This window comes from Triturus cristatus, chromosome 6 (genome assembly GCF_964204655.1).
Source record: "Triturus cristatus chromosome 6, aTriCri1.1, whole genome shotgun sequence".
Lineage (NCBI taxonomy): Eukaryota > Metazoa > Chordata > Amphibia > Caudata > Salamandridae > Triturus > Triturus cristatus.
Genome location: NC_140589.1, coordinates 1928594776 through 1928611831, shown reverse-complemented (window position 1 = coordinate 1928611831; position 17056 = coordinate 1928594776). Strand labels below are relative to the sequence as shown.

At 49.2% G+C, this 17056-nt stretch overlaps 1 protein-coding gene across 2 annotated transcripts in view; it reads left to right on the top strand.

The window, feature by feature from the left end:
* LOC146822508 (uncharacterized) overlaps positions 1–17056 on the top strand; it is a 698810-nt gene that overhangs the window by 307564 nt on the left and 374190 nt on the right. For both annotated transcript variants that reach the window (XM_085613620.1, XM_085613621.1), the window contains exon 13: positions 6788–6853. In XM_085613620.1, the coding sequence (XP_085469746.1) occupies positions 6788–6853 (66 nt within the window). The remainder of the gene's footprint in view (positions 1–6787; positions 6854–17056) is intronic.

Here is a 17056-nt window from a genome sequence, read left to right as displayed (position 1 = left end):
TTCCTGAAATTGAGAGAAAAAGAATAGCAGGGAAGCGGGTGGTGTTGGGGGCCGCCACACAATGGGAGATTGCTAACTCTGTTGGTTTGCAGTCAATATGACCAACACCACTGGGAGGAAAAGGAGGAGCTGAGCAAACATCTGCTGTAGGCCCACAAGAAAAGAGACCAGCTGGTAGTAGTGGGAAAGGTGATTTCCAAAGACAACATCAGGAGTGTGTTGGATGCTGTGGAAACTGCTTCAAGGGAGACTGTTGCCAGCATCCTCTTGTGGCACCACACTTGGTGCACATTTCTGGCTTCCAGCCAGAGGTTTAGCACCATCTATTGAACGCGCCCTTCGATGGAGAGCATGTTTTTCGCCGCCAGGTTGATCTCATGGGAGAAAAGATAAAGAGGGCATAGAAACAGTCATAGTGATGGATGCCCTGCAGACTCACACTCCTCAGTGTGCCTTTGTAAGTTGCATACAAGAGGAGTCAAAAACATCTATTCCCCCAATGAGGCAAAGTTGCTAGCTACAGAAGAGCTTCCAGGAGACTCAGTCAGCAAACGTCTTTAGCAAGGGTGGATACGGGGGCAACTGAAGAGAGATGGGTGGAGGTGGCTCCAACCTGGGTGACTAAAATAGTGTCTTACACATGACCACCCTGCAGGACATCATCACATTGCTCCAAAGGGGGACCGCATGGTGGCACTCAGCCTCAAGGACTCACGTCTTCACATCCCTGTACATCCAGCTCATCAACGGTTTCTGCACCTTGTGCTTAGTGGACAACACTATCAAGTCAAAGTACTACCTTTTGGAGTAACTGCACCAAATGTGTTTACAAAGTGCCTACCAGTGATGAGAGCGCATATGTGCAGAAACACCATTCATGTCTTTCTGTATCTATTGTAGATGACTAGCTGACTCACAGAAGGAGCAATGCCGAGTACTCTCACACGCAGCAGCGTCTGTGCTCCACAAGAAGGGCTTCACCATCAATGCCAAAATGTCCCTTCCTCAGTCTCAGCGGGTCCGGCCCTTTTTGAGGTTGATCTTAAATGCTGTCATGGGAAAAGGCTGGGACAACCAAGAGAGGATAATGACATTTAAAAAGCTGCTGCCTCTTTTTCAGGCAGGATGTCCCCTGACTCTACAGCTGGTGATGAGGGTGGTAGGGATGATAGTAGGGATGCAGTAGTCCTGCATGCCAGACTACACATGCGTCTATTGCAAGAGTATCTAGCAAGGTAGTGGTCAGAGGCGGGGGTCATTGGGAGGATCTAGTGTAGGTGAAGGGGAAATGCAACACTCTCCTATGGTGGGCAGGCCTTCTCTCAACCCAGTTATATGTACCCATTACCACGTATGCTTCACTCATGGATTCTGAAGTATATCCTAACCACATCACTGTTCAGGCTACCTGTACTCTGCAACATCAGGGTTGCCACAATTTATCTAGAGCTCATGTCGATCCTCTTAGCCCTCAGAGCTCTCTACAAGCTCATTCAAGGCAAAAAGGTACTCCTAAAGATAATCAACGTGACAGCCATGTACTACATCCAGAAATGGTAGAATACGCTCTCCCCATCTGTGTTTTGGGCTACATTCGCCCATTTGTAGCTAGATTTTGCGCCCAACAGAACAGGCAGGATATCAGCAAGTCCTTGAGTGGGAAATGAATTCCTGAGCCCTGCAACTGTTCCTTCTGAAGTGAGGCCATCCCTTTCTAGATCTGTTTGTCACCCTTGCAGTCAGTGGACAATGCACTATGGATGAACTGGTCAGGGGTATTTGCCTACACCAGGGGTCTCCAAACTTTTCTGGAGTGACAAATCTGTAGCGAGAGATACTTCTGATCTGTGAAAATCATTGTGAGCTACTGAAGGCTAAATAACGTGTGCATTGTTAGCAGACACCCCATGCTGGCTTTATTGACTTTAAGCCAAATGTCCATAGAGCCAGATACTATGGTTTGAACAAAATACTTTGACTAAGGGCACAATGACAGGGCTGACATGTGTCAGTGAGAGTATGGTCGTTAGGGATGTTTGAATGTGTGTGCATATGAATGGAATATATCTGTATGGGTAACGGAGAGCCTGTGTTGTATGTAATTGCAGCACAGGACATTACCTTTCACCATATGTGGCACTGTTACACGTATAACCCAAGCATACAATCATTCTTTTTATAAGTGCAGAAAAATGTTGTGCAAAAATGTTTCATAATATGGAACATTTTTCTCCTCTTTAAATGTATTTCAATTTAAAAAATGGCTCAATTTTTCAGCTATACTTATGGCACAGTGTCTACTAGCCACTGGGAGCGAGAGGCCTGCTGTTTGTAAATGCGACACTTTGAAATGGGATAAAAAATGAATAGTTAACTTAATGCTTAAGGTACCTCTCTAAGATGCACCGGTGAGTTACAGGCCTTATCTATAGAAGGACCTTTCATCCAGGTTCATAGGGATCAATCCTTCTTCCTGGAATCCAGGATTGATTGCAAATGCTCTCAACGCTTCCTCTTTTCACAATGCATAATAGTTGCTACTCTGTCTTTGACACTACACTCCGCTTACACTACTCACTCGCTGAGCTGAAAACAATCTGAGGTGTAGTCTTTGTTCGGGAGCATTGTAGACTATGGGCCTATTTACAAGTTTGGCAGGGCTGCACCGGATCCACCCTGCGGCTGCACCACCAAACCAATGGTTGCGCCGCCCGGCAGTATTTCTCGTGCCTAGTGGCCTTTTTTGGGCGTTCCCACGGCGGGGCCTCAGAAAATGACACAATGGTAATGCCAAAAGCACTTCCTGCGTGGCATGGACTCTAAAGTCCATTCCACGCAGGAACTAAGGTGCATGTACCCCATGGCCCTGAGGCACAAGGGGCCCCTGTAGGGCCCTCTTTGTTTCCTCTCCATCACTCGTTTCATGTAGTAGGAACTACCATGAAAATCACGGCGGAGAGAAAACTCATTATATGTTTGGCGGGCCCGGGGCAGTCCCACCAAGCATATTGCGGCCTCAAGACCGCCGCAACACTGCCAGGGATCGGCGGTTCCCTGGCGGTTGTGGCAGGGCAATGGTGGTCTGATCGCCCTAATTGTAATAGGGAGACCGCCACCGCTGTCCCCCGCGAGTGGACCACCTGACTTGTAATCGAGCCCCAAGGGTGGAGTCACTACAAGGCACTACAGGTCTTGTGATTCGAAAACAACTTTGAATAAAAACGGCTTACAAACATATGCGACCAAGACTAGATGGCAGGAATAGGCACAGCGTGCAAATCTAAAGCACTATAAACTGTAAACAGATAATTACGGACAAGTAACATTTTAGCTTTTTAATTTCACTGACCCTCTTGCAACAATTTAAATTAAGAATAATCTGCTTGCTTTACAGGGAAATTTGTATAACAAAAAATAGATACTTGTGGCTGTGTTTATGAGCAACTCTTGTCCCATCACAAATCTAACTGATGCTCCTTGTCTCTGTTAGCTCCAGCTATCAAGTTTACAACTGCCAATCTTATGCAGCAGAGAGATGGGAAAAGAAAGCAGGACAAGGATAGGGGTGGGGAGGGACAGGAGAATAAGCATTGACAAAGCCAATCTGTCTCTCCTTTGGACCTACTGGCTTTGCCAATGTCTTTTGGCAATGCTGTAGAGCATAGGCAAAAAGCATTTTTTTTGTCAATACTCTGTCTCGCATGGCCAAAAGAAAAAAGTGTGATGACTGTGAGGCATCATTTTGTATGCAAGTGTGTGCATGTGTCTGTGCACGAGCGCAGACCTTCAAAATGAGACAGATGCCTTTTTTTAATTTATTGATGTTAGATGCATCAGTACATAAAAAATAAAATTTAAATGTTTAAGTAGCGTGAAAGCACTTTTTTGAGGAAGAGAGGCTGCATGGCACACCCTAAAAACACAATATTTTTTATATGAAAAGGACCACAGTGTGTGATGGAGAAGCTGGTGAGGGGAGCTGGTGGGGAGTGGAATGAAACAAAAATTAAACCAGGTGAGAGAGGAGGGGCACAGCAGTATGTGGGGTAAGAGCAACATGGAGGGCAGGGGAGAAGCACATGTGAGAGAGGAACACAGGGCGAGAGAAAAAGTAAATAGGGGAGAGAGTAACATGGAATGTATGGGAGCGGAAGAAGCATATGAGTGGGAGCCCAACATAGAGTGCAACCGATGGGGGAGAAGCATGTGAGAAAAAGAGGTGTAAATCCCATGCACTCCTGTGGAGTTCTTAACCAAAAAGGAAAAATAAGTTTCCTAAAAGCGAGCCGTGGAAGGATATAATTCAGCCAATCAAGAGTATTGTAAAGAGGCTATGCTCCAAGGGAGAGACAAACACAAGATCAAGGCAAGCCATCGAATAAGATGCAAGCGAACTGAGAATGACTACAATCAGTGGTAAACAATGGGCAGACTGGAAACCCACTGTAAGTTCACAATAGATCTATCGCAACTAGACAGCTTACGCTGCCTGCCAGTGAAGCCTAAAAAGGAAGGTTCTCACTAGTAACTAATATACCCTATCCTCGGAGAGCAAATCCACAGTAAGTTCACAATAGATCTATCACAACCAGACAGCTTATGCTGCCTGCCCGGTGAAGCCTAAAAGGGAAGGTTCTCACTTGTAACTAAAATACCCTATCCTCAGAGAGCAAATCCACTGTAAGTTCACAATAGATCTATCGCAACTAGACAGCTTACGCTGCCTGCCCGGTGAAGCCTAAAAAGGAAGGTTCTTACTTGTAACTTTCTAAAAGTAGCCTTTCTAAAATAGTAATGTTAAATCTAACTTCACCAGTAAGTTCGATTTATCAATACCATTCTAAATATATAAAACATGGAAAAGCCACTCCTCACTGATCAGGAATTACAGCTTAAAAGTGTATTAAGGTATTCCCAATGCGAACCTATGAGAGGAGTAGGCCTCACAGTAGTTAAAAACGAAATTGGCTGTCACTACCAGGAAATGCAAACCATATAAGTACATGTCCTACCTTTTACTTACAGAGCACTCTGCCCTTAGAGCTACTTCGGGCCTACCTTAGGGAAGACTTATAGGTGTTAAAAGGGGAGTTTAAGGCTCAGCAAGTAGTTTAATTTGCCATGTCGAAGTGGCAGTAAACTGCACACACAGGTAGTGCAGTGGCAGGCCTGAGACAGGTTTGAAAGGCTACTTTTGTGGGTGGTAAAATTAGTTCTGCAGGCCCACTAGTAGCATATGACTTACTGGCCCTGTATAAATGGTATACCACCTTACAATGGACTTACAAGTAAATTAAATAGGTCACTCAGGTATACACCAATTACGCACATGTTTAGCAAAGAAGCACATGCACATTTGTACTGATTAGCAGTGGTTAAGTGCTCAGAATGTGAAGGCCAAGAAAAAGATTCAGCAAAACGTGGAGGGAAAAGCAAAAACAATTGGGGGATGACCACCCTAAGACTGACAGGTCTATCACTTTCACTATGGCATCTCTCAGGACTGGATATGTTAGGGTTTCCGTCTCAGCATCCTTCCTCCTATGATACCTCAGTCCCATAGACTGGGCAACTAATGGAAGATGTCAACTTTAGGTTCTGCTCATGTGTCTTTTCCGTATTCTCTCGTGCCACCTGAGCACATTGAGCACCGCACAAGGTTGAACAGAGTGTTATCTTTGATTCTCATTAGTTTTATCTGAGTTGCGTTCTGCCTCTTTGGGGTGAGATGTGCCTGCCCCGATGAGTAGACACCACTTGGCATGTCCTGCTAAGGTCCCCTCTGCATCTTAACAGCTCTGGAAGGCCTCAGTTTCTGTGCTGGTGATCCTCTTTTCATCTCACTCTCATACCACATGACCTCGGCTCTACAGGTAAACTAGACCATGATGCCCTCCTTGCATCTTGATCTAAGACCACCTCTCCTTCCTCACTTACCAGAGCTACGCTGTAATCTATCCTTCTCACTTGTGGTGCTGGTTGATCAGCGACATCTGTTGAGTGCTCCCACAACAGCCAACCTTCTTCCAATTCTTTCATGGCTTCCAGCATCCGTCCACCGAAGGGGACTAACCCACTGGGGTGGCCATCTTAGGTCACTTGTCAATCAAGCTTAGATTGGAAACAGGAAACACTGGCTTCTCTCTCCCAACCTGGCACATTGAAGCAGGAGTGGGAGCTCCCCACTCACCCCACGTTTTCATTCCATTGTCATGATGGAATCAATAGATACACAATGGGAGATTAATAGTTTTGCAGGTGGTGAACATCCATTAAAATGAAGGATGTCCCGTCTGTTCTATTCAGAGCGTATACCTGATGAATTGTGGTGAATGTCCAACATCCACCAGCACAGAATATCTTCGAAGGTGCCTCCATCTCTAATCGGGTACCCTCGGCCCAATCTGGTACTTTGAAGCAGAGCGGAGTCGTTCCTGCCGCTCTACTATTCCAGCGCCTTGTTGGTTCTAGGCTGGGTCAAATTCACAGACATAAACTGCCTCGAAGAGCTTTGCTCTTGGATGATAGACAACAAGTCCTGACTCCCCTTAATTATTTTTTCATTTGACATCTGCGTATTTGATACCTAAAATATATCCGCAGCGAGTTTCGTGCTGGGTATCCGAAACGTATGTGATTTCCGCAGAGTTTCCTGTCTGTATATTTGTGAAGTTGAACTGGATGGCATGGAGACCATCAGAGTTGTGAATCTGGAGAGATGTTACATTTTGCATGTTTTTCTGATGGATAAATAATATTTGTTAATGAGTTTCTTGTTTCTCTGCAGATTGGATAACTGCTCTCTCACAGGCTCCTGCTTTGGGGAACTTTCATGTGAAGCCCGGAGTCTACAGTAAGCAGAGATTTTAAACTTTCCAGTGTTGAAAACACGTAAAACTTTGACTCAACTGAAACTCCTCAGAGCATTAGTAGGCCTATGCCTACGCTGCCTGGTTGCAAAGACACATTGAGGACTTGCCGAAAGCTTACCTAGGAATGCATTCTGCCCATTGCTTACCATTGGATTTGTGTTTTGTCACTGACATTCGCTTGCTTTCTATTCTCTGACTGTATTTGTTTTAGCTTGTGTTTGTCCCTCCAATGGGCCATAGCCTGTTATTATCTGTCTGAATGTCTTCTTCCTGGCTTCCCCCAGTATCTGCTTCTCAGGAACAATTTTTTTTCTTTTTCGTGAAGCACTAGATGAGAGTGCATGTGGTTTCCAGCTGTCTCCTTTCTGTGCTTCTCTTCCCACCCCCAGTGCTCCAAGTTGCTTCCTCTGGTGTGCTCTGCTGTCTCCTTGTCGGTGCTCCACGTTGTTGTCTCACGCCCGAGTACTTCTCCTATGCCATCCCAGCCTCCAGGTCGCTTCATCTTCCACCAGCTACCCACCCATGCGTTTCTATCCCATTCTCCACGTTCATCTCTCTCACTGGTATGTTTCTCCAGTCCCTCCCTGAAGATTCTACGAGCCCTCTCACCCTCCGACCATTACTGCTGTTGCTTTTTCCCCTCACACCTGTTGATTTTTCATCAGTTGTTGTTTTTTTCTCACGCATCCTCCCTCATTCCACCTGTCCTCTCTCTTGCAGCTGTTGCTTTTTGTCCAGTCACCCCCCTCCATTGTCTATGTTGCTTTTTCCCTGCCCACCCTACCTCCATTGCTGCCGTTGATGCTGTGTCTTCCCCCTGCCCACACTTCTTCTGTTGGTGCTGTTGGATAGTGTCCGCCCATGCTCCCCTCCCTCCATTGCCATTGTTGCTTTTCAGCACCCGCCTTCCATCTGTTGCTTTTTCTCCATCCACCCTCTCTCCGTTGCTGCTGTTGCTTTTTCTCTGCCCACCCACTCTCTGTTGCTGCTATTGATTTTTCCCCAACCACCCTTCCTCCATTGCTGCTGTTGCTTTTTCTCTGCCCACCCTTTCTCCCTTGCTGTTGTTACTTTCTCCACCTCTGATTTTTCCCCACCCACCATCCCTCAGTTACTTAACGCCTGCCCACCCTCCCTCTGTTCCCATTGTTTTCTCCTCCCACCTTTCTTCCTTTGCCTCTGTTGCTCAGTGTCCGCCCACTCTCTTCTCCTTCCATAACCGTTGTTGCTTTTTCCCTGCCCACCCTTCCTCTGCTGCCGCTGTCGATTACTGCCCGCCCACCTTTCTTCCATTGCCTATGTTGATTAGTGTCCCCTCCTTTTTCCCACTGCTGCTGTTGTAGTGCCAGCCCACCCTTACCACCCTCCATTGTCACTGTTGATTAGTGTCCGCCCACCCTTGCCCTCTCCCTTACTACCGTTGATTAGATGTTGATGAGTGTCCGCACACCCTCCATTGCCGCTGTCTATTTGTGTACGACCACCCTCCATTGCTGTTGGTGATATGTGTCCACCCACCCTCGCCACCCTCATTGCAGTTGTTGATTAGTGTTTACACACCCTTGCCACCCTCCATTGCTGCTGTTGATTATTGTCCGCCCACCCTCTCCACCCTTCATTACAGCTGTAGATGAATGCACACCCATCCTCACCACCCTCCATTGCTGCTGTTAATTAGTGTCTGCCCACCCTCGGCCCCTCCATTGCCGCTGTTGATTAGTGTCCGCCCACCCTGGCCCCTTCCATTGCTGCCATTTGTTAGTGTCCACCCACACTTGCCCCTCCATTGTCGCCATTGATTAGTGTACGCCCACCCTCAACCCCTCCATTGCCGCTTAGTGTCGGCCCACCCTCGCCCTTTCCATTGCCGCTGTTGATTAGTGTCCACTAACCCTTGCCTCCTCCATTGCTGCAGTTGATTAGTTTTCACCCACTCTCGTCTCTTCCATTGCCGCCGTTGATTAGTGTCTGCCCAACCTTGCCCCTCCATTGCCGCTGTTGATTAGTCTCTGCCCAACCTCGTCACCCTCCCATTATCGTTGTTGATTAGTGTCTGCCCAAACTCGCCCACTCCATTGCCACCGTGGACTAGTGTTCACCCACCCTCGTCTCTTCCATTGCCGCCATTGATTAGTGTCTGCCCAACCTTGCACCCTCCATTGCCACCATTGATTAGTGTCTGCCCACCCTTGTCCCCTCCATTGCCGCTGTTGATTATTGTCCGTGCACCCTTGCCTCCTCCATTGCCGCTGTTGATTAGTGTCCACCCAACCTTGCCCCCTCTATTGCCGCTGTTGATTAGTGTCCGCCCACCCTCGCCCCTTCAATTGCTGCCGTTAATTAGTGTCCACCCACCCTAGCCCTCTCCATTTCTGCTGTTGCTTAGTGTACACCCTGCCTCGCCCCCTCCATTGCCACTATTGATCAGTGTCCGTCCACCCTTGCCCCCTCCATTGCTACAGTTGATTAGTGTCCGCCCACCCTTGCCCCCTCCATTGCCGTTGATGCTTAATGTCCCCCCAACCTCGCCCCTCCATTACCGCTAATAATTAGTGTCCGTCCACCTTCACCCCCTACATTGCCACTGTTGACTAGTGTCCGTCCACCCTTGCCCCTCCATTGCATTTGATGGTTAGTATCTGCCCAAACTTGCCCCCTCCATTGTCGCCATTAATTAGTGTCCGCCCATCCTCGCCCCCTTCATTGCCACCGTCGATTAGTGTTCACCCACCCTCGCTTCTTCCATTGCCTCTGTTGATTAGTGTCCACCCACCCTTGCCTCTTACATTCCCACCGTTGATTAGTGTCTGCCCACCCTTGCCCCCTCCATTGCCGCTATTGATTAGTGTCATCCACCCTCACCCCCTCCATTGCCACTGTTAATTAGTATCCGTCCACCCTTGCCCCCTCCATTGCCGTTGATGCTTATTGTCCGTTCAGCCTTGCCTCCCTCCATTGCCACCATTTATTAGAGTTCGCCCACCCTCGCCTCTTCCATTGCCACCATTGATTAATGTCTGTCTGCCCTCGCCCCCTCCATTGCCACTGTTGATTAGTGTCCGCCCACCCTTGCCCCCTCCATTGCCGCTGATGCTTAATGTCCGCCCAACCTCGCCCCTCAATTGCCACTATTGATTGGTTTCCGTCCACCCTCACCCCCTTCATTGCCACCGTTGATTAGTGTCCATGTACCCTCGCCTCCTCCATTGCTGCTGTTGATTAGTGTCCGCTCACCCTCGCCTCCTCCATTGTCGCTGTTGATTAGTGTCCGTGCTCCCTCGCCTCCTCCATTGCCGCCGTTGATTAGTGTCCACACAACCTCACCCCCTCCATTGCCGCTATTAATTAGTGTCCATCCACCTTCACTCCCTCAATTGCTGCCGTTAATTAGTATCCACCCACACTTGCCCTCTCCATTGCCGCCGTTGATTAGTGTCCATCCTGCCTCGCCCCCTCCATTGCCGCTATTGATTAGTGTCCGCCCACCCATACCCCCTCCATTGCTGTTGATGCTTAATGTCCGCCCAACCTCGCCCCTCCATTGCTGCTATTAATTAGTGTCCGTCCACCTTCACCCCATACATTGCCACCGTTGATTAGCCTCCGCCCACCCTTGCCCCTCCATTGCATTGGATGGTTTGTATCTACCCAAACTTGCCACCTCCATTGCCGCCATTGATTAGTGTCTGCCCACCCTTGCCCCCTCCATTGCTGCCGTTGATTAGTCTCTGCCCACCCTCGTCACCCTCCAGTGTCATTGTTGATTAGTGTCCGCCCACCCTCGCCTCCTCCATTGCCACCGTTGATTAGTGTTGACCCACCCTTGCTTCTTCCATTGCCTCCGTTGATTAGTGTCGACCCACCCTCACCCTCTCCATTGCCACTGTTAATTAGTATACACCCACACTTGCCCCCTCCATTGCCGTTGATGCTTATTGTCTGCCCAGCCTTGCCTCCTCCATTGCCACCGTTTATTAGTGTTCGCCCACCCTCGCCTCTTCCATTGCCACCATTGATTAGTGTCCGCCCAACCTCGCCCCCTCCATTGCCGCTGTTGATTAATGTCTGCCCACCCTCGCCCCTTTTTTTCCTTCATTGATTAGTGTCCGCCCACCCTCACCCCCTACATTGCCGCCATTGATTAGTGTCAGCCCAACCTCACCTCTCCATTGCCACTATTGATTAGTTTCCGTCCACCCTCACCTCCTCCATTGCCACCGTTGATTAGTGTCCGTCCAACCTCTCCCCTCCATTGCCGCTATCGATTAGTGTCCGCCCACGTTTGTCCCCTCCATTGCCGCTGTTGATTAGTGTCCGCCCACCCTCGCCCCCTGTTTTGCCACCGTTGATTAGTGTTTGCCCACCCTTGCCTCTAACATTACCACTGTTGATTAGTGTCCACCCACCCTCGCCCTCTCTATTGCTGCCATTGATTAGTCTTTGCCCACCCTCGTCACCCTCCATTGTCGTTGTTGATTAGTGTCCTCCCACCCTCACCCCTCCATTGCTGCCATTGATTAGTGTCCGCCCAACCTCGCCCCTCCATTGCCACTATTGATTAGTTTCCGTCCACCCTCACCTCCTCCATTGCCACCGTTGATTAGTGTCCGTCCAACCTCGCCCCTCCATTGCCGCCATCGATTAGTGTCCGCCCACGTTTGTCCCTTCCATTGCCACTGTTGATTAGTGTCCGCCCACCCTCGCCCCCTGTTTTGCCACCATTGATTAGTGTTTGCCCACCCTTGCCTCTAACATTACCACAGTTGATTAGTGTCCACCCACCCTCGCCCTCTCTATTGCCGCCATTGATTAGTCTTTGCCCACCCTCGTCACCCTACATTGTCGTTGTTGATTAGTGTCCTCCCACCCTCACCCCTCCATTGCCTTCGTTGATTAGTGTCTGCCCACCCTCGTCCCTTCTATTGCCGCCATTGATTAGTGTCCGCCCACCCTCGTCCCTTCTACTGCCGCCATTGATTAGTATCCCAAGTGAGAGTGAGGCTGAGCGTAGGTGTCCGGCAGGGTGGTGAAAGTGTGCGTGGCTGTTGTGACATGCTGGCCCAGTGTTGTGATAGGCTTTGTATGTGTGCGTGAGCAGTTTGAATTGTTGGCATTTGTGAATGGGAAGCGAGGGGAGCTCTCTGAGGTGGAATGCGATTTAGGTGCGGCCTGGGAGGTTGGGTTTGAGTCTAGGACCAGCTTTTTGGATGGTCTGAAGTTTGTGTAGGAGCACCTTTGAGATTCCAGCGTATACTGTGGTCAAGTCTGCTTGTGATTATTGTTTGTGTGGTGGTGTGTCTGGTGCTCTATTGCAGCCACCTGAAGATCTTTTGTAGCATATGCAGGATGCAGAATCAGGCAGCACTCACTGTGTGTAGTCCAGGATGATCCCCAGATGTCACACATGGTCGATTGGTGTTTGTGTGGTCCTAGCTCTGGCTGTCACCAGGTGCCATCCAACAGGGAGGTCCTGTCTCCGACGACAAGTCCTTCTGTTTTGTCAGAGATGACCTTCAATGAGTTGGTTCTTATCCATTCTGCTGCAATAGTCATGCAATTGGTGAAGTTGGCTGTGGTGGTGGTTGTCTTATCCATCAAAAACAGGATGAGTTGGGAGTCGTCGGTGTAGGAGATGATCATGGCGCCTTGGGATGGGATGATGTTGTTGAGCGGGTCATGTGAACATTGAACGGGCAGAACTGAGAGACGATGCCTGGGGGACTCCACAGATCAGGTTCTTGGTCTCCAATGTGAAGGGTGACAGTCTGACATTTTGGGTTCTTCCAGTGAGATAGGAGCAGTGTCGTGACAGCGTTAGCAGCACAACAGTGCTACAGCCACTAACCTGACCAGAAGGCAGCAGGGACGGCGGCAGAAGAAGTTTCCTTCCTTCCCGAAAGTGCGTCGCTCCCCAGAGAGGATTACACTACTCTGTGGACAGACGCCCCCCCGGGGGAGAAGGGAATAGTAGTGGAGGGCTCTGTGAGGTGCTCCTTCAGAGCTGCTAGGGAGAGTCTCGGTATCCGCTGGCGTGTTGTGGTAGTTCTGTACAAATAGAAATTACAAGGCAGGCGTTAACGAGAGGGACTTTAGTCTCTCCTGTGGAGTATACAACTCTATTTCGCCAGTGAATTCTATTCCCTCTTCCTACCTTAACGTGAGTCACCAATAGAAAAGAACAACAGGGAAATTCGTGCAGGATCCTCCTCCTACTGGTGGCACCAAGAGGAGTCTAATTCACCATAGAGAAGCCTGTCCCATACTCACGCTGTTATCCGCACAACGTGGGTATAGCAGTTCAATATCACTGCCTAGAGGTCCCCTTCTATAAAGAGCCAGGGAATTCAGGGAAACACGCGTTAAAACGCACGCGTGAATAAGGCCTAAGTACCTAGGTTAAGGGCTGGTCACTGTGAAGTCCGGGGAAAATGAACAACAAGGGTCTCGCACGAGTGAGGAGCCCTACCTGATCCTTTCTTCTAGGATGCGGCAAGCCTCGTCCGAAGTTGCCCGACCTCCGGCGGGGAAGAACCATCCGCCTGGCGCTGGCTAGAAATGCAGGAAATCATTCCGAGAAGCCTCTTGGTCAATGGGGTAATTGAAGGGTGGAACACGCCCGACCTCCGGCGGGGAAGCACCGTCCGCCTGGCGCTTGCTGGTTGCCTTTGACCCGGAAGGATTGTCAAGCCCCGTTTCCTGGGATGGGCGGAGCTATATAGCCGCCAAATCACAAGGCTTGCTGGTTCAGGTGCTGCGCAGGAGACAAAAGGGGCGTTCTGGGAAGTGTAGTTTTGCGGCCCCGGCCCATCGCCCTGAACGAGGGGAATGGTGCTCGGCAGCCGTACCTGGCGCAGGTCATGACAGTACCCCCTCTGGAGGACCGTCATCTCGGCGGTTGGCCTGGTTTCTCTGGGTTTTTTGTGTGAAATTGCCTGATTAGTCTTGGGCAGTTTAGGTTGGATAAGGGTTCCCAGGTTCGGTCTTCCACCCCATGCCCTTTCCAGTCCACCAGATACTGTATCCTTCCCCTTACTATTCTGGAGTCGAGGAGCTCTCGAACTTCATACTCTTCCTGCCCGTCTATTTCAACAGGCGGGGGGAGTACGGGCAGTCTCACGTTTGCGGGACAGGGTTTTAGTAAGGACACATGGAACACAGGGTGGATGTTCCAGGAGGAGGGAAGAGTCAAACGTATGGCTACAGGATTTATAACACAGTCTATGCTGTACGGGCCTATGTATTTCGGGCCCAATTTACCCACCCCCTTAAGCCGTAGGTGTTTTGTCGCCAACCATACCCGGTCTCCTGCCTGATAATTAGGTTCCTGACTTCTCTTTTTATCAGTGTAGTGTTTATGTGTGGTTTGTGCTTCCTCTAGCTGGTTTCTTGCTTCTTTAAGCAATGTTCGGAGATGAGTGTGGTGTTCTTGAATCGTGGGGTGCTTGGACTCTGTGGGCCATTCGAACGGAAGCATGTTAGGATGAAAACCATATAAACAGAAAAATGGAGAACAACCTAGCGTGGCATGATCAGCGTTATTGTATGAGAACTCTGCGATCCAGAGTAACGGGAACCAATCCATGGCGTTCTGGAGAGAAAAACAGTGTAGATATTGTTCAAGAGTTTGATTAAGACGTTCTGTCTTACCGTGGGATTAGGGATGATAACTGGTTGATAGTCTCGTGTCCACTCCCATGGTGGTGCATAACGCCTTCCAAAACCGAGAAGTGAACTGGGAGCCCCTGTCAGTGATGAGAACCCTGGGTAGTCCATGGGCCTTCACTACGTGTTGAAGGAAGGCAACTGCAAGTTCCGCCGAAATAGGCACTCTTTTCATGGGATTGAAGTGTCCCATCTTAGTGAGATGATCTACTACCACTAAGATGGTGGTGAATCCTTCGCACAGGGGCATCTCAACAATGAAGTCCATTGATACTGTGTGCCACGGGAGTGCAGGTACAGGAATGGGACGAAGCAGTCCCGTAGGTTTTCGCATGGCTGGTTTTGCTCTGGGCACAAACTGAGCAGTTTCTGATATACTCTTTGGTGTCATTCTTCAACGTGGGCCACCAAAAGAAACGCTCTAAGTATGCAATGGTTTTGCTTTCTCCTAGGTGTCCACCTAATGTCGTGTCATGAGCCCAGGATATTACCTGTTCTTGCTGGGCTATTTCTGGTAGGTATATTGTCTGGTTGTGGTAGAGAAAACCTTTCTCAAAGGCACGACTTTCAGGTTTCTCGTTGATCCAACCTTGCTGGTCGATACGTGTGAGTGTCTCTTGCAGGTTTTCTAGGAAGGATTCAGAGAAGGTTGTAGCTATAGTGTCGGGTTGAAAGGCTTCTACTGGGAAAATCGGTGGCTCGTCCGTGGTACTTTCGGGTGTGTCTTCTGTCGGGAAGGGAATGCGTGACAGGGCATCAGCCTTTCCATTTTGAGTTCCTGGTCGGTATTTAATGACAAAGTCATAATCCGAGAAAAACAAGGACCATCGGAGTTGTCGGGGAGTAAGTGCTTTGGCGGACTTTAGAAATAGAAGGTTACGATGATCAGTGTAGATCTCTACGGTATGACTGGCCCCCTGAAGGTAGTGTCACCATTCTTCGCAGGCTCTTTTGATGGCTAGGAGTTCTTTGTCTGTAATGGAGTAATTGATTTCGCAGGGAGTAAGCTTCTTGGAGTAATAAGCCACTGGATGAATTTGTCCTGTCTTGGGTTGTCTTTGGGAGAGGACTCCACCTAAGGCGAATTGGGATGCGTCTGTCTCAACAATATAAGACAGACTGGGATCGGGGTGTCGTAATATGGGAGCGTGGGTAAAACGTTTCTTCAGCTCCTGAAAGGCTCATTCTGCTTCTGAATCCCATACAAAGGTGGCATTCTTTCGGAGTAGACGTGTGATGGGATGGATAATCCTGGAGAAATCCTTAATAAAGCGTCTATAATAATTGGCGAAGCCAAGGAAGCTTTGGACTGCTTTGACAGTATTCGGTGCTTTCCAGAGAGTGATGGCCTCCACCTTTCCTGCGTCCATTTGAAATCCATGGGCATTGATAACATAACTCAGGAACGATATCTCGGTCTCGTGAAAAAGGCACTTTCCAATTTGGCCTGAGTCGGTCCAGTACTGTTTTGACATGCCCCACATGTTCCTGGATGGTCTTGGAGTAGATGAGGATATCGTCTATATAGACTATGCAGATGGTGTCCAACAACCCCCGCAGCACCTCGTCCATGAAATATTGGAACGCGGCGGGGGCGTTGCATAGACCAAAAGGCATCACCTGGTATTCATAGAGGCCAAATTTGGTCCTGAAAGCCGTCTTCCACTCATCCCCGGTTTGGACCCTGACCAGGTGGTATGCCCCTCGGAGATCCAATTTAGTAAAAATACGTGCTCCTTTTAATTGGTCCAATAGGATGGGTATCAGGGGCAGTGGATATCGATTTTTGACTGTAATCCTGTTGATTGCCCTGTAGTCAATGCGCGTTCTTAATTCATCGCAGTCCTTCTTCGATATAAAGAAAAGGGGAGAAGACGCGGGAGACAAGGAGTGCCGAATGAAACCGGAAGCAAGGTTTTCGTCCAGATAAGTCTTCAGGTACCGGGTTTCAGGCTCGGTGAGGGCGTACACCCGACTACAGGGAATGTTTGCTCCCGGTAGGAGGTCAATACGGCAATCGTACGACCGATGGGGGGGCAAACGTGTGGCTTTTTCTTTGTCAAAGACGGATTGGTACTCCTGATAGGCATCCTGTAGAGTGGTAGCGCAACAGTAGGTGGCTTCCTCTCATCCTTCCGCCAACAAACCTGCCAATGGACCGCTCTCCATCACTGTGGATTCAGATTTCGCGAGGCAGTGTTCTCGGCAGTACTCCGAGGTAAGGGATATGGATCGTTCCGCCCATCGGATAACGGGGTCATGCAGGGTGAGCCATGGCATTCCCAGTATGAGTCGGAAGTGAGGAGCATCAATGAGGTCAAATTGCAAAGTTTCGTGGTGATTCCTTCCCACCCGCATTTGGAGAGGAATGGTATGATATCGAACGGGCCCTGAAGTAAGGGGTTTACCATCCACTGCTTTTACGACCTCAGGGGCCTCTTTCCGTATATACCGGACTCCGATGGCGCGGGCATATTGTTGGTCGATGAAATTCCCGGTGGCACCCGAATCCAGTAGGGCCG